This window comes from Falco biarmicus, chromosome 8 (assembly GCF_023638135.1).
Source record: "Falco biarmicus isolate bFalBia1 chromosome 8, bFalBia1.pri, whole genome shotgun sequence".
Taxonomy (NCBI): Eukaryota; Metazoa; Chordata; class Aves; order Falconiformes; family Falconidae; genus Falco; species Falco biarmicus.
Window position 1 is genome coordinate 17091201 of NC_079295.1, and position 18373 is coordinate 17109573.

Sequence of the window (18373 nt, forward strand, 5' to 3'; positions counted from 1 at the left end):
GGCATTGTACTGATTATTTCATGGACTCCCCCCTGCCCCTCGCCCTGTGTCACAACTCTACCCCCACCCGCCACCCCCCACCACCCCACACCCCACTCCACCCCACCCCTGCTTGCAAATCTATGCATTTGATACAGTGCTTAAAGTACTGCTCTAACTTTTTCCCATTTCTTTTCCTTTGAAGAGTGTTATTCACACACCAAACCTTGCTAGTCAGGAATTTGGAGCATCTACTATTGGGCATTAGAAGGCCTACCCATTTCAAAACAACTTAAGAAAAACAATAGTAAATGAAGCTGGTATCGGTGGTCCATTTTTCAGAGATTATATTACAGATGAAGTTGGCAGGATCACTTATACTTAGTGTCGTGCCCTTAGAGTGCATGCATGTCCGTTTCTGTTAAAAGATGACAAAACTCTTAATAATTTAGAGATTTTCCTGAGCAGCCTCTCAGCTGCAATATAGTTCTTAGGGACACTTTCAAAAGTGTTGCTAGCAGTCCCAAGTTAAATACACAACTTGAAAAGTATTAGGCACCTCAGTGACTTCCGAAGGGCTCACATGTTATGAGGTTGTTTACAGATTCAGTTAAATTAAACTTAATTAAACGAGGTTTTTGTAGTTAAACTGATACAGGTCCTTAGGAAGACAGATAGAAGAAATGATCAACAAACTTCTCTTTGGGCTCGTATTACCACACTAGAGGCCATAAAATTTCATTTTGCAGCAATTGTTCCAAACATAAATCTTGTTGGCACATCTCACATGTTCAGGAAGCTTTGGAAGATCACAGTCCTCTCTCCCCTGGATACTTACAGGATACTGTGTCACCACCAGCAGTCAGAGCTTAATCATATATTTTGCATTAATAACCATGGGACCTGTGTCAAAGCTGCATAGAAGGACAAGGGCATAAACCACTGGTTATTCTGTTCATACACCTCCCGAACGCTGTGATTAATTTGGTGTAGTATTCATAGCTCTTTCTAAGTAGTAGCTCCAGGACAGAGTGAAATGTATTGGTTTCTAAACTGAGGCAGCCTCTGTGGAAATTAATAGTATCATTACAATGAGGAATCCAGTCTTTCTGGCTCTGTGTGGGAGCATCAAGAGAGGTAACAGACATTTCATACACAGAGAAAACTGGTGCACCTGAAAATACATAGGCTTTGGCAGCAACAGATGCATTTCTCCATTATTTATGAACAGTTCTGGCAAGCCAGGGAGATCCCAGAAGGCTGGAGATTAGACAATGTGATGCCCATCTACAAGAAGGGTATGAAAGAGGATCTGGGGAACTACAGGGCTGTCAGCCTGACCACTGTGCCAGAGGAAGTTACGGAGCAAATCATCCTGAGTGCCATCACATGGCACATGCAGGACAAACATGTAATCAGGCCCAGCCAGCACGGGTTGATGAAAAGCAGGTCTCTACGATGAGATGACCCACCTAGTGGATGAGGGAAAGGCTGTGGGTGTTGTCTACCTGGAACTTAGTAAAGCCTTTGACCTCAGTAAAGCCTTTTTAAGGGGAGTTAGGTCCAGCTGGTGGCCGGTCACAAGCGGTGTTCCCCAGGGCTCAGCGCTGGGGCCAGCTCTGTTTAATGTTTTTACCAATGACCTGGACGAGGGGATTGAGCGCACCCTCAGTATGTTTGCAGGCGATACCAAGTTGGGTGGGAGTGTTGATCTGCTGGAGGGCAGGAAGGCTCTGCAGGGGGATCTGGACAGGCTGGACCGATGGGCTGAGGCCAGTTGTATGAAGTTCATTCAACAGGGAGAAGTGCCAGGTCCTACACTTGGGGCACAATAACCCCACGCAGTGCTACAGGCTTGGGGAAAAGTGGCTGGAAAGGAAAAGGGCCTGGCGTTGCTGGCTGATGGCCAGCTGAACATGAGCCAGCAGTGTGCCCAGGTGGCCAAGATGGCCAACAGCATCCTGGCTTGTATCTGAAACAGTGTGGCCAGCAGGGCCAGGGCAGTGATTGTCCCCCTGTACTCGGCACTGGTGACGCCCCACCTCAAGTCCTGTGTTCAGAATTGGGCCCCTCACTAGAAGAGTGATGCAGAGGTGCTGGAGCATGTCCAGAGAAGGGCAATGTCGATGGTGAAGGGTCTGGAGCACCAGTGTTATGAGGAGCAGCTGAGAGAACTGGGGTTTAGTCTGGAGGAGACTCAAGGGGGACCTTACTGCTCTCTACAACTGCCTGCAAGGAGGCTGTAGGCAGATGGGGGTCGGTGTCTTCTCCCAGGTAACAAGCGACAGGACAAGAGGAAACAGCTGCAAGTTGCACCATGAGAGGTTTAGGTTGGATGTTAGGAAAAATTTCTTCATTGAAAGAGTGGCCAAGCTTTGGAACAGGCTGCCCAGGGAGGTGGTGGAATCACCATCCCTGGAGTTTTTTAAAAATCGTATAGATGTGGTGTTTAGGGACATAGTTTAGTGATGGACTTGGCAGTCCTGGGTTAATGGTTGGACTTGACAATCTTAAGGGTCTTTTCCAATCTAAATGATTCTGTGATTATTTTTGCTGTAAAAAAATCTTTAAATAAGCTAATTACCCTCATAGGACTTGACAGCAGGAATATTAAACTGCCCAAATGAAAATAAACATAATTTTATAGTGGTTTGGAGGATTTTCATAGTCCTCTAGGCTATTTTCTTAATCTTACAGGCATTATGACCTCATAATGGTGACTATTTTCAAGAATTCTACTTCAGTATACAGATAAAGCTTTTGCTCTTCCCTAGCTTGATGCATAAAAGTGATTAATCTTATTTATTTATTGCATCCAATATTTTGCAGAATAATCTGATTTTTCACTGTACTGTCAGAAGGAAAATGCCTAAGACAGGTATCTTGTTTTGCTCTAATTTATTGAATACTTCTGTTCTCCAATGCAACAAAGAGTTTGTAAACCTACCAGATTTTGGGAGCACTCCTTGTATAAATGTGCATATGGTTTATGTATATGATTCCATAAGTACAGCTATATTTCTGAAGCATATGTATGCAGACATATAAAACAAATTTTCTTGCCCATGTTGCTTATGCTATAAGTAATAGTTAAAAAGGAGATAACTTTAATGAAACCTACTTTTCAACTTTTATTCTTTTATTTTTAGTGGTTTACATTTTATACTCCATATTCTTAATTTTGGTTTATAGTATTTTGTTTTGCTTTTAGTTTCTCTTCACAGAATCACAGAAAGGTCAGGGCTAGAAGAGACCTCTGGAGGCCATCTAGTCCAACCCCCTGCTAAAGCAGGTTCACCTAGAGCAGGTTGCACAGAATCACATCCAGGTGGGTTTTGAATCTTCTCCAGAGGAGACCCCACAGCCTCTCTGGGCAGCCTGTCCCAGCGCTGTCACCCTCAGGGTGAAGAAGTGCTTCCCCCTATTCAGGAGGAACTTCTTGTGTTGCAGTTTGTGCCCGTTGCCCCTTGTCCTGTCGCTGGGCACTGCTGAAAAGAGCCCGGCCCCATCTTCCTGTCACTTGCCCTTAAGATATTTGTAGACATTGATACGATCCCCTCTCAGTCTTCTCCAGGCTGCACAGGCCCGGCTCCCTCAGCCTTTCCTCACCAGGGAGATGCCCCGCTCCCCCCACCATCTCTGTAGCCTCCGCCGGCCCCTCTGCAGCAGTTCCCTGTCTCTCCCGAACCGGGGAGCCCAGCACCGGGCACAGCGCTCCAGATGAGCCTCACCAGGGCAGAGCAGAGGGGGAGGATCACCTCCCTCGCCCTGCTGGCCTCGCTCCTCCTCATGCCCCTCAGGGTGCCATCGGCCTTCTTGGCCCCAAGGGCACACTGCTGGCTCACAGCAACTTGCTGTGCACCAGAACTCTTGGGTCCTTTGCCGTAGAGCTGCCCTCCAGCAAGTCAGACCATAGCCTTCTTTGGACGAATGCAGGCTCCGTGAAACTCAGACTTAGAATGATGCAACTTTTGAACCTGGTGGTCTTTGTTAAATTTATAACAAACATAGGGTAAGCCTCTGCTTCTTAGTTGGACAGTATTATATATAGTGCTGTTTTAAATATTGACACTTCCCCATTAAAAATGATTTTAAAATGAAGATACTTATTGTGTGGTAGAGAGGCAATGTGGTTGCTACCCGTACTTTCATAGTAAACTCTTTTGCATGGCAAACCGCAAAAATAATCACATTTTAAACAGCATGACCAGCATTCTGTCGTCTAAATCTGTACAAAACATTTAAAGGTAAACACACAAAGGTCTCTTTAGCTTCTGGGAAGCTAATCCTCAAGGAACAAAAGCAGTGTATCATTGAGTCAAATGGCAATGGAGGCTGGAATTAGCTGTGTGCTTACATTTGTCCTCATTCCCACCAATTAATACAGGTTCTTTGTCCTGCACAGAGCTACCACTGTTGGGAGTCTGGAACTGAGTTAACTGAACTCATTAGTAGATTACAAATAATAGTTTAGATCATAAGCAGAATGGCCCACTCCTGCTGAGCCTGAACACACAATTTCATACATCACAAAGTTGGAATTCCTTGAGTAAGTTTCTTACATATGGATTGTGTATGGATAAAAGTAATTGCTATAGTATAGAGCAATGACAATTAATGCATAGAGTAAAGCAGTGAGAAAACCATCTGAATACAGATTACTTTTATTAACTAAGTCCCAGAAGGAAGTTGCATGCTTTACAGGATATAATAGTTCCTGAGATTTGGCTTATAAAATAGAAAATTTAATGATGCCTGGTTCTACAAGGTACAAAGTCTTGCAGGCTTAGGACCAAAGGTTCAGTACAGAGCTTCTGCAATTCATAAAAAAATACCCATGCTTTGTATTTTAAGCCCTTGCTTGAGCCCTGGATTTTGTCCAGATGAATTTACTGACCCATTGCTTACACATCCAAACAGAGGAAGACCTTGGCTTCAACCTGCCACCTAAAACTGAATCCTGTCTGTGGTGTTCTCTTCTTCCCCACCCTTCAGACAGATTTCAATATCAGCTGAGAAAATGCCTTCTTGAATATCTCTGAAGTCAGGTTAGGGATAGCAACTAACACAGGGTGGGTTAGGAGCATCATCCTAGCTCATCTTCCTGTTATGACGTACATCCTATTAAACAGTATAATAAAATGGTCCCACACCTATAGCAGAAGGACCTTCTGCAATTCTTCACAGGCACAGAGATGAAAAAAGCAAAAAGCAAAATCAAAGCTAAGGCCAACAGAGAGATCCAAGTACGAGGTATCTCACAGGGCATGTCCAATAAAGTAACCAAGGATGAAGGAAGAGCCTGCCCTGTTTCACAGCTCTGTGGAACCATTTGTGCTGCTTAAGAATTAAATCTCAGGCATTAGTCTAGCAAAACTACTTTTTCTTCATAAGCCTGAGTTTTTTCAGTGGTCAGATCCAATTTCTTACAGTAGGAGATACCCCCCCTTTTTTTTCTTCCTGTATATTATTACTTCATTTGAGTTGATTGGAACCCCTGTATTGTTCTATAAAGTTGTGTGTGCACATAGAAGTACACGCAAATGTGTAAGCTGATGACACCTTGAATCTTTGTTTATAGTGCAACAGTCAGCTGGAACTGGCTGTAGAATTCAAACCCTTTAGCAGAGTATGAAGTATTTTTCTCAGGTCCTCTTACTTTCCTTTTGTCTGCTCCTCTGTTGCTCCACACTATAGCCTTTTATCTGAGCATAAGATAGCATTTTTTAAAACTATGGACACATACTCATTTCTATACATGCTCTTTCTAAAACTATATGCAGTTGGGTTGGGGAAAAGGCAGAAACATAACACGGCAGGTTTTATTTATGGAGTTCTGAGAGTAGACTCCTTAGAAAAGGGATAGACAGTAGGGACAGCCTTCAAAAACTATGAAAAATTGGTTTGGGGCAGTGACTGTCAATTTCCCATATAAAAGGTTCTGGGCTGATGGAAAGTTGGAAAGCGCAGAGAAATCAGACATATGTATGTGCTGCTTTCCTATGAGCTTAATTATCTATGGCCCCATGTCAATGAATAAGCTTGTTTAACAAGCTCTTTGTAGGACTGCTGCATCTCTCAGTGCTGAATAATTATAAGCTGCACTAAACACTTCCTTGAAAGAGATCTAGCCCTTTGGTGGCTGAAGCAGAGGTTTACTGTCAGCTGAAAATAACCAGTGAAATGCTCACGGTTCCAGCCCCTCAGCAGATCTCCTCTGTAGAAGTAGTTCAAACTTACTGAATAGGTGTTATAAATAATTCTGACAAATCTTACAAAATTTTCTCCATTAGTACCTGCCACTTGGCTCAAGGTAGTGGAAGAAGGATATTTAGAGTGAAACAGGAAATAAATACAGCGTGATAATTCAGTCATGACAGCTGTTCTGTTCCTTGTAAACACAGCTCTCTGTTTATGCGGAGAAGAAAATAAGTCAAATAAAATCTAGATGGAAACTACAAGATTAAAAGGTATTTTCCAAAGCCAAATAAAACAAAAATTTTAAACTTCTTGTGGAGAACATTTTTAAGTTGTACTGGATAAAATCACAATATTTTATTCCAGTTATGGTCTTACTACATTTTTAAATGCCTTTATATTTTAGAAAATATACTTCATTTCAGGAGGATATTTATCTGTGCAGGTTCAATTCCATATGTGGTTTTTAGTTTGTTTTAGGCTGTATAATGCCCTTTTAAAAGGCTTTAAACTCTTGAGAACTTTTGACTTAGAAGAGACGGAGTTTCAGTAATACATAAAGTAAATCAATTTTATATAGCTGGCAATTGCTTTGAGCATCTTTGATTCAGCAAGACCAAATGACAAATACAGGTTATTGCTACATTCACGAAACTAAAGGAAATCTCATTAAGGGTAAGTAGCATTATAACAACATATGTTTGCATGAGAGCTCTGGAAATAGTAAAGATATTTCAATGATGATATAATGGTAAACACAGTCCTTCTTGAGAAAAAGCTCTTACTTTTAAAAAGTACACATTCTGATATGAATAATGTTAGCTAAAAAGGGGGTCATTAAGCCCAGGCTTACTGACTGCTGTTGTAAATAAACACCTTGGACCATACTGAGTTTCCAGTGCACTACTCCAGTAACGCAACAAATATTTCTGTGGTTTCTGGACCTAAAGCAGGGACAAACATATCTTCAAAATGTGGACAAAAAGGAAATAGTTTGAATTGTGATCATGTCACTTGCAAGAGAAAGATTTTCATCATTTCATCTCACCAAATATCTGTGTGACCCTTAAAGTGTGCCACAGAAGTATTTGTGATAGGAACATGCATGTGTGTATCTTTGTGTTGTGGAGCCTGAGGAAGAAGAAAGGAGCAAATGCCTGACTAGGTGCTGGTGCTCACAGAGCTGTGTGTCATGGAAGTGTGAATGGAGCTTAGCAACAGCCCAACAAGCAAATGAAATTCTTCCATTTCCAGGTGATCCCAAGGTAAGGAATGGTCAGCATAGCCTGTTCTTGGGCAGCTTTCAGTATGCAGTTTTGGTTATGTTTGCAAGCTGGACAAGACTGTTCCTGGGTGTTTTCAAGTATTTCAGTACTGCAATGGAACCTGAGTCCATAGGAGCTGCTCTGTCTTAGGCTATTAATTAGTATCTCAAAAAACTAAGTTACTTATTTGATACCCCTGTGCTTTCTCTCACTTCTAACCAACAGTATAGATTTAGTGGCTTCTTGTGTTTTAAATGAGAATGAAAGTCAGTGAAGGCTCCATCTTTTGTTTCTTGTATTTCCTTTTCACAAGCCATATTTTAGTATCAGTGTTGCAAGGCTCTAGGCTAGCACTACATCAGCTGCTCTGAGCATCTCACAGCAGGAATCTGATGCTTGACATTACAGGACCAGTTCCATTCCATTTCTACCTGCAGCATGCAATATCTAGCTGACTTTGTGAATCACATAGTTTCAGTGACTGTAAGGCTCTAGTTATGGAAGAAATTGTGCTAATTCTGGTTACCATTATCCATTCAGGGTAACCAGCAGAGATAGTCACACCAGCAAATCTCTTTGCAGGTGCAAGGGCTGAGAAAGTTAAATTCTCTTACATCATAGAGATGTAGATATTTGTAAAAAAATTTTAAAGCATATGTTCCCGGTCTGTTTACCTGAAAAGACAGATTAATTTGTTCATTTATACACGAAGGTAACTGTTTCATTCACAGAACAGCGGGGCATGTGGTCAATGATATTATTTCTTTTGAAGGATCTAGACAATATTTCTCCTCAAAATGAGCTTTTTTGAAAAAATCTGGGAATATTAAAGGAAATAATCTGCCTCATGATACAAGGATAAAACAAGTGGATTGGGATGCCCTACTTGGTAAATTATTTGCCAGATGAAAAATATGTTCTATATGATTCCTCTCTGAGCTGACTTAGTTGAGAGGTTGGAAGTGGCAGTTAATTTAAGCGTGAAGTTAAATCATAATCTTGAATATTCAGTCAAGTTTGCTGTGAGTGTATACTGCTGTTCTCCATAGCCAACCAATGGTTAAATGTACTTTGCCTGAAGTTGCTTTGTCAGCAACAAATGTACCATTTGAAGTAAATCCTTCAGTTCATCCATTAAGGGAATCTACAAATGATAGTTTTGTAAAAGCTGCTATTGAGAAAAAGCTTATTGTGTAGAGATTAATTCAGTATATTCCACCCTTATAAAAGCTTGAAATAAGCCTTTAAAATCTTTTCTACTAAGCCAAAGTTTTTTTTCTGAGAGGGAAGATTACAACAGCATCAAAGTTATATAAAAAAAATACACTTAAAATCACTGAAAATATGTTAAATTCTAAGTAAAACTCTTCAGTTCATTTAGGATATTTACTAAATGGCCTGCATCCCTTTTCTGAAGTTATTGAATTTTTCAATCTCAAAGTTATTGCTGTCTATTTATTTGAGTAATGCCCTTAGATAGTCCCTGCCCTACAGTAATGCCCTTAGATAGTCCCTGCCCTACAGAGCTTTAAGACTGCCACATTAAAGCAATTGAATTAAAAAAAGGGAAAAACATTAGCTCACAGCTGTACTCCTGAAAAATTATATTTTTTAATCTTGAATATTCTGACCTGAATCTTAATATTGTTGATGGCCTTTGGTATGTACGTATCTATTTCTGAATAAGCACTACATATCAACAAGTGAATGTTTCCAGTAGCAGTGGTCCTTACTCCATTACTTATCTGCTGTTGTAGTAACTGTGTTTCATCCAGAGTCTTTGCTATTTATTAATTTAATTGGTAGGTCTTAATATGAGGACTGTTCTTCTGAGAATGTGCCAAATTTTAAGAGTACAACGTGTTGGTAAATTCATAATTTCCTTTAGAAAGGTACTTTAGTACTTCAGGCACTAAAACACACCTCAATCTTTTTTGCAATTTGTTTATCCTCGGTGGGAGTTAAGACCATCTTTTAGTGGATGTTAGTGGAAATTGTAATGGACTATAGAGGATGTAAATATGATTGAATATATTGATTCATGCTCATTCAGGAAGATAGTGAGACACAAGAACACAAATTGATAAAAATGTGAATCAGCTGTTTGGACTATAAATTCTTTGCTTTCTGCATTCTAGACCTAGAGGAGGACTTCGATCAGTTCACTCTTTAAGGATTGATCATTAGCTTGACTAATGCACTCAAAATTAAAGAGCTGATACCTCCTTCTCAATCCCTCCTCTGGAGATCTTTCACCATCTCTGTTAGGCAGCATGACTGATCAGCACTGACGTATTTTTTTTCTCCATAGCCATTATCTTTTTTTTTTTTTTTTTCATTTTCTTTTCTTTCTTCTCCTCCATAGTACCTCTGATATATTCCTAAGGGAAAAGAAACACACTTCTGACTAGTCCATTACTATACTTAAAATTCTGATTAAATGAAAAGAGAGCTAGAAATTGTCACTACTTGCATTTTGAAAAATTATTCTTGGCTAAAACCACAGTACTGTGACAAGAAGATCAGGTTATTAGTTACTATGACTGCAATATTAGTTGATTGCTGAGCTGAAATGCCATGGGCCATATCTTACTTATTCCGACAACTGTCAATAGGAGTTCCACTCATGGAACAAGTAGAATTAAATAACCCAAGCCTCCCCCTCCCCTTCCCACATGTATCCCTTCCTTGTATTGCATCTACTCAATTGGCTAATGATATATGAGCAAAATAAGTGTATGTAACTGAAATTCTGACTTTGTGCTGTTTATTAGCACTATTAGGTGTTGCTTAGCTTTAGGAAGAAAAGGCTAAAATGTGTGCCTTGGTATATTAGCATTTATTTAATTCAACTTATTCAGTTCAACTAGGATATTGGAGTTCATGCCTCCCAGTTGAATGGGATTGATCTCAATAGAGTTTTACTTCAAGGCTGACTTTGTGGAACAGCTATGTAACTTTAAAACAGAAATTAAATGCCCACCAGCTGTGATCTTCAGTGTGGTTGATTCAGAGGATGAATCTGTGGATCTTGCAGTCACTCCACTCCAAATATCTGTAAGGCAGAGATTCTAGCCTTGTGTTTGACGGTTACCGTCCCTTCGTATTCTGCCTGTGAATTTATCCAATGGCATTTTTTGAACCTATGTAAAAGTTTACATATTGCAAAATGTTGCAAAATTATATTACCATTTACAAATTGCATTTTACAACTTACAGTTACTAATTATATTGCAAAATCTTGCAAAAATCCCTGTAATATTTGGTAGAGAGTTCAGTGGTTTAGCTGTATTTGTCTTTGGTTTGACCCTTTCTTCTGATACTATTTCACCTTTCTCTTCTTCATGATTTACCTATTCAGCTGTGATTCATAAAGTGGCAAGTTAGAGCAAGAAGTCTACATAAGAGTAGAATTATAGAATGCAGAATTTATAAGTATATTTTCCATTTATCTGTGCAATAATTTTCATTAGGCAAAACTGACACCAGTAACATCCTATTGATTCACTGATTTTACTGAAGCTTTTGAAAGCTGTCAGTTCTAAGTAGATAGAAATTAAAACAGCAGTAATATAAGAACTCAGGAATACGAATGTTCTGAATATACACTTTGGACAGTTACAATTTTTCCCAGTAATTATAAACAATGTTGTAGAAGAGAAATTATCATTTTATAATGCTCAGTGATTGCATCAGAGTGACGTCATAATATATCTGCTCCAAGAGTCAACTTTTGTTGCAGTTACATTCTGGGCAACAGAAGTGGCACCAACAAGAAGGACGAGCATGTAGAGGCTCTGTGATTTACTTGATATATTCACTGCAAAGATGTGCACTGGTAGACTAGGGGCCAGCAAACAAGCTGCAAAATAGTTCGACATAAAAAGAACAAGATCCATATACAAAAATAATGGTGGTGGCCAATCAAAAACTGGTTCTTGTTGGGTGAAAAAGAAAATGTTAGCTATTATTGTAATGTAACTGCTGAACTACTGTTACTACTTCTGGTGAATATGTACAAATTCTGATACTTCTGCTGAAGATTCTTTTTGTTACATTTAGTAGAATTTATATATATGTGCATTTTGTAAATAGTAAAGTTACTGATAAAAACAGTTTGATGGTTTTATGTCTCATATAAATTTGCTTCATTTGGGTTATTTTAAAGAAGTATTTTTGAAACCAGCAAGTAAAAGGTGAACTATTAGATGTATTTCACAGAATCCACAATACTGTGTATGTATACATATATATGCACACCCATGGAAATATAATGGAAATAATATATTTTATAGTCAAGGTATAAATAGATGAGTAAAAGCTAGCACAAGTTACAAACTATGAAATGAGTTGAATATTGGATTCTAAGCATTTATGATAATTACGTATAGTTTGTATGGTGCAATGTATGGAGTAATTTATTTCCCTATATAAATAAAATTGCCATCAAATTATATATCCATCTAACCATCCATTTATTCAGATGTGTGGACCTATATATGGGCCTTGTCCTTGTAATTACAGAAGAATGTCAGTCACTGGTGAATTTATTAAAAGGCCATTTCTAGCAATGCATATGCCATGAGTAATTTTTCCCCAATATAAATCTTACTCTTCAAAAAGCTAGGAAAGTGTAGAAAATAGGCAGTTATGAGATGAATAATGAGCCTTTGTTTCTTCTCCTTAAATGTTGTTTCAGTCAGACTTCTGAAAGAAATGAATTCTTTTTGAGAAGTTACTAAGGTTATGTGTTGAGGGATCTGTAAGGGCTTGTACTGACAAGGGATTGTGCTTACAACCTAATTCTGTGTGGCAGTTGCTTCCCAAGTTGTTTAAGGGGGAACCAGAGACACTGAAACTCTCTCTCCCCCATACTTAGCATGTTGTTCAGTCACCTCTCATTAACAGAGCAGTGGTCTCGTGAAAATTACTGGTTAAATAAACACTTTTTTCAGGTACTGTTTTCTCTGTTCTGTCTTTGTAAAGTAACTCCTGTTGCTGTAATTTACAGACTGGGTAGTCCTGTTTTACAGATGAATGGTTAAAAAGACTAGAGAAACTGCAGTGTGTCTTGCTAGCCTTAATTTGTATGCTGGTGGCTGCTATCTGCAGAGCTCAGGACTTGGTCCCAAACTCGGATCTGCATCAAACTATAGTGAATTGATACAGAGCTCTGCTCCGCGCTGCACAGGTGATGTGCAATATCACTGCTGTGTGCTCTGAGGTAGCCTAATGCCCATGGTCCTTTAATCACCGGAATAGTTTCATCTCATTTGAGAGTTGGAGTAGTTACAAAAATATGATTTAGGGATTATAAAGTTTATTCCTGATTATACTACATATACATCAAATGTCAAATATTCCTCAGAAATATAAATGTACTGATCTCTCCAGGGATATTTCATAACAGTGTTAGACTAGTAGGGATTTCAGTGGACTACAACATGGTATTTTATTTTGGAAATACAATCAGTTTTTAGCCTTTGACCTATAGCCAGTCTCAGCCTTGGTTCGGTTTTGCAAGATAATTTGCTGAAATCCTTTCCTCTACACAAGTCCTTCTCTTCCAAATGAAATTACTGAGTTTTGGTCTGTGTCTCACTGTCAGAAAACCTCATCACTCTTGTCCCTTCTGCTCCTCTTGCACTGTGTGTTGAGTGCAAGTCTGATTCTATGTCCCTAAAAAATAGGAATGTTTCTGCTGTTCTTCCAATGAACGGTAGTGGTGTTGGGGGCATTTTATGGATATTTTTTTTTTAAACCCAGCTGAAAAGTCTCACAAAATATGCTGCCAGCCAGATGAGCTGCTGAAACTGAGAACAGGACAGATGAGCACAACTATACTATGTTCACCGTTCACCAATAATTTATATGACACTTCTGGTGTCATGCTTCCTATAGTCATCTTCCTAGATTCATGTGGGGCTTCCTTTGCACTATACTGTATTCAGGCTTTTCTTCATCGTCCACGTTGCTGTTCAATTCCTCTCCATGCCAGAGAAGACCTGGATTAGGCAACATTTCGAAAACATTGAAGAAGAGAAACAGAGAAAGTGAAAGGTGTGAAAGAGATGCTGAATAAATATGAGGAGAGAGTGCACAAACAGGGGAGAGTCAACAGAGTTATGCTAAGAGTAGAGAGAAAAGACAGTGGCAGATGTGACAACATGAAAATGGAAAAGTGGTAGTTTTCCTCTCCCAAGTGGCCATCTGCAAATGCTGTTAGGTAATTCCCACAAATACATTTTCCAGGAATCCTCTTCGCTCAGGAGAAGAGACCCAAGTTTTAACTTGACAAGTGCATTGTCTGATAAATACTTTGTCTGTCATTGCTTTGTGTCCAATTCACACAAACTTGAGCAGTTTCAGAAAGGCAGTGTTAGATAAATAGATCTATGTAATCAAATAATGCCTGTAATACAAATTGGTACCACTTTTATTAAAGTATTTTAAAAGGTGGCATGCTTTACATATGTTCAGGTCATCCTGACTCTAGCGTTTCTTGCATAATTTCATGAAGGAAAACTTGTTACCTGACTAAATAAGGGATTTGGTTCTTGGAAAACCCCAGCAGACTAAGTGATATGGGCAAATAACAGCAAGGAAAAAGTTGTGTTCCTACATCTGGTACATTTATAGAAGTGTAGAATTGAAGTGTTGAGTCTGTTTTAAGATAATACTTAGTTACATGTTTCTTCTAAATAAAGTGATGTCCTCCAGTTTTGCTGAAGTTTGTTTTTAATACTTTTTCTATTTTGCAAGAGGTATACATAACTTTTCTAACTTTTTGAACAAAGAACTGTGAAAGCTGACTTGCAATCCGATCTTGTGTAATGTTTTTACTGCTATGGTTTTGTTACCCTGCTTTCAAAAGGAATACAGATCTCCACACAGAAGGAATTCATTCTCTTTAATACTTTTATTGCACTGGAAAAACATGATGAGCATGTATGAAGGGTGTTCACTGAAATGCATTCACTGTAGCATTGCTGTGTAATATCATTTACTTTGCGTGTAAGTATCAGAACATCTTTTGTGCTGTTTTGCTGGACAGATCAGGTGGACCCTGGTGATCTCGGTTACAGCAGCAACCCCTCTCCCTGTAGGTGTTTATGCCAACCTCCGTCTTCGATGTCTCCTTAGGATTTTATAACTCATTGATTACACTTCAATCCACCATAGCTGTGACATCTTTGTACAAAATCTTCTTTTGTCTTTACTTGAATATCTTGCATTTGAGTATCTTTTACCTTCTGGAACATGAGCAGCAGGAGAGGGGGAAAGTGTCTGCTGTGCCCAGCTTCCCGGTGGCCTCTCTCAGCAGAGAACACATTTAGTGATGTGCTGAGTCAGTTCTCTGCTCCTGTTAAATTAACTTTTGTTAGCTGATCACCTGTCCATACTCATTCTGCTTCTGTCTTGTCATTTTCTCAGTTACCTTGTATTAATTTTTTTTTGTAGGAAGCTTTTGGACACTGAGGATGAGCTCTCTGACATCCAGTCAGATTCGGTCCCGCTGGAAGTGCGGGACTGGTTAGCCTCTACATTCACGAGGGAAATGGGGATAGTGAAGAGGAGGCCTGAAGAAAAGCCCAAATTCCGAAGCATTGTGCATGCTGTACAGGCTGGGATTTTTGTTGAAAGGTGAGAGCTTTGTTTTCTTATTACAGCAAGTACTGCATTTAACCGCAGTGTCTGTCACTGCAGATCCCTTAACTGGTGGGATGAACCTGAAGCAAATCTTTGAGCCAGAATATAGTTTCAGTTTCTGCAGTTGCTCTATTTTTTCTATACAGAAATCCAGATGAAGCCTCTAAATTTGAGATTAAATCTCCTGGACTTTGGGAAATTCTGGGAATTAACTTTATGGTTTTGAAACTTCTACACTAAAATGTAGCAAAGCCTGCACTAATGTGAAAGAGTAATATACCAGCAGAGGGGCTTCGCTCATAAGTTCATAAAAAGATTTATGTCATCTTTGGGATCAGACCCTTAAATATCGTAGTCTTATTTCACAGACTTGAAAGATGAATTAAAAAGAGAAATTTTTCCAGTAATTTTTAAAGGAGTGTTATTCCTTAACACTTTATTTGTTCTTTTAGGATGTACCGAAGAACTTCTAGCATGGTTGGTTTGGCTTACCCAGCAGAAGTGATTGTAACATTTAAGGTGAAATAAGTTTAATCATTGTGGAATTTGAATGTATTTGTACTTATGTTTTGTGACTTTTAGGGTGAAATTAATATATTTTCTTACTGAACGTACCCTAGCCATAGTCAGTACTACAGAACTGAGCACACAGGACAGAGAAATTAAAAATATAAATTCAGAACTAGCATATGATTCTGTTTATTGTTTCACTGATTAGTTGTGATTTCATTTAGATATTATTAGAGCAATAGGTTTAAATTAGTATAGAATTTTTATAGAAATGTGAGACATGGTTTTATCAGCTCCCAGTGGTATGGTGATCAGTGTCTCAGCAGCATTTGCTTCCTTTTTAGGAAAGAAAAAGAAGTAGTATTGGGATAGAGCTAACAAAGGAAGCTGCAGCTTATGGAACAAGTACAGTATTTGCTGTGAATTTAAGGCATTACTGTATTTTACTTGAAAGGCCATCTTTTGTAGGAGTAAATTTCCTGTGGTTGTGTATGCAATTAAAAATTGGTATTTCTTGAGAATGTAGTACCTCACCTTTTCCCCTTCAAGAGTCACTGATATATAAGTCTCAAATTGCTATATGGCTATAGTGTTAATGACATTTCATAATAGCCTATTTAAAGGATGAGTATTCACATCAGCTCCTTGAGGTTCTATAGACAGTTTGTACACAGATAGTTTAATTTTAAATATTAATGCCTTTGATTCAAAGCATACAAAGTGGCATAGTTCATGTTACAAGTATTTTATTCATAACTGACACAACTATTTTCATCATTAACATTGAAATAGTCATTAATGTGTTACCTGCAGTAGGAGTTGGAAAGAGTTGGACAATAAAAAAAACCCAAATTCTCCCTCTTTCCTCCAAAAAACCGCCAAATATCTTTTCCAGTGGTTAACTGGAAACATACTTAAACAGATGGAAATTTTATGGTTTTTTTTCTTTTTCCCTCATCTACAGGATGTTGATAAATGGTCTTTTGATGTATTTGCCCTAAATGAAGCAAGTGGAGAGCACAGTCTGAAATTTATGATGTATGAGCTGTTTACCCGATATGACCTTTTGAGCCGTTTCAAGGTCAGAAACTAGTCAGAAGTAAAAATATGTATGCAAAAATAAGTATGTCAGATTTAAAATACAAGAAAACCAGGATATGTTTGAAATGTTTGCTTTTTTTTTATTGTACAACGTAGTGCAGAATTTCAAAAAATATGGTAAATCGAACATTGTAATATGGCCAATAGTTCTACCAAATGGAACTTCACCCAGAGCCTGCAAATTTTTCTACAACCCAAAAAATGGAAGGCTCTGTAGAGCCCTGTCTAAGTCAGTTTGGGGTGGGATGTTACTAGTGGGCAGATAAATGCTGTGAGCGCCAAATAAACAGATTATGTATCCAGCCTATTCACTCAGCAGTACTGAATCAGTGTCCCAGATTCATAGAACAACGATTCCCAATAAGGCAGAAAACTGTCGTTAGTCCCAAGTACTTTTTTCATGGTCTGGATCATAGCATGCTGCCTACCACTGTGCAGGGGTTTCAGCTGAACCTTCCTTTCCTAACCAACCTGGGAGATATATAAAGATAAGGCTGCTTTTCCATGGTGTTTGCAGAATGTTGCAATACAGTATGGAGTACTTATAACCAGCTTCGAAAGGCTGAGATAAAAATGCCATATTTATCATTGTAGTAGTATTGAATGGAAGTTTCATTATAGTTTCAGAATCTCTGCACTGCAAAACTCCATGCTCCTTTTGAGGAGGCTGCCTCACCCTGAAGTTGATTTGAATATTTTAATTTTAACCAATAACCCAGACTCAGCTTTTCCCATCAAGCTTTTCCCTTCAAGCTCTGGGTGCTTGAAGTCAGAACCACACTGGCTGCCCTTAACAACACAGTCCAAAAGTACACAAAATTTCAGAGAGTACAGGCTCAGTGGACTTAAGCCTGTTTCTCGATCCCACTGTTTGCCTTTCAGGGCTTTTAAATAAAGAAAAAAATCTTAAGGAAAATGTCATTACATTATATGGGTGTTGTGGTTTAACCCCAGCCAGCAACTAAGCACCACACAGCTTCTTGCTCACTCCCCCCACCCCCAGCAGGATGCAGGGAAGAGAGTTGGAAGGGTAAAAATGAGAAAAATCGTGGGTTCAGAGAAAAACGGTTTAATAATGGAGATAATAACAACAACAACAGTAATAATAATAATAATATAATGACATTGAATGAAAAGGAAAATAAAAAAGAGAGAGAAATAAAACCCAAGACAGACAAGTGGTGCAAATAAAAACAATTGCTCACCACCAACCAACTGATGTCCATCCAGTCACCGAGCAGTGGCACTGTGGCCAACCTTCCCGTTGTTTTATTTCTGAGCATGACGTTATAAGGTATGGAATATCCCTTTGGTCGGTTGGGGTCAGCTGTCCTGGCTGTGTCCCCTTCCAATTTCTTGTGCCCCCTCCAGCCTTCTTGCTGGCAGGGCAGTGTGAGGAGCAGAAAAGGCCTTGGCTCTGTGTAAGCACTGCTCCGCAATAATGAAAACATCCCTGTATTATCAACACATTTTCCAGCACAAATCCAAAACATAGCCCTGTACCAGCTACTATGAAGAAAATTAACTCTATCCCACCAAAAACCAGCACAATGGGAAAATAAATGGGACTAGATAATACCTGTACTTCATAGATTGCCTGGAGGAAGAAAAGAAAGGGAAGTCATACTGTTAGATTCAGGGAAACCTTGTCTCAGGCAAGGTAAAACTGG

General features: G+C 39.0%; 1 protein-coding gene across 8 annotated transcripts in view; it reads left to right on the plus strand.

Annotated features, from left to right (window-relative positions):
* PDE1A (phosphodiesterase 1A) overlaps positions 1–18373 on the plus strand; it is a 248849-nt gene that overhangs the window by 165579 nt on the left and 64897 nt on the right. For 7 of the 8 annotated variants that reach the window (XR_008823670.1, XM_056350220.1, XM_056350226.1 and 4 more), the window contains 3 exons: positions 14904–15086; positions 15545–15611; positions 16567–16683. Coding sequence is in view for 7 of the 8 variants with exons in the window: in XM_056350220.1 (XP_056206195.1) it covers positions 14904–15086; positions 15545–15611; positions 16567–16683 (367 nt within the window). In the remaining variant the exon portion in view is untranslated. The remainder of the gene's footprint in view (positions 1–14903; positions 15087–15544; positions 15612–16566; positions 16684–18373) is intronic. The other variant, XM_056350225.1, reaches the window with a different exon arrangement.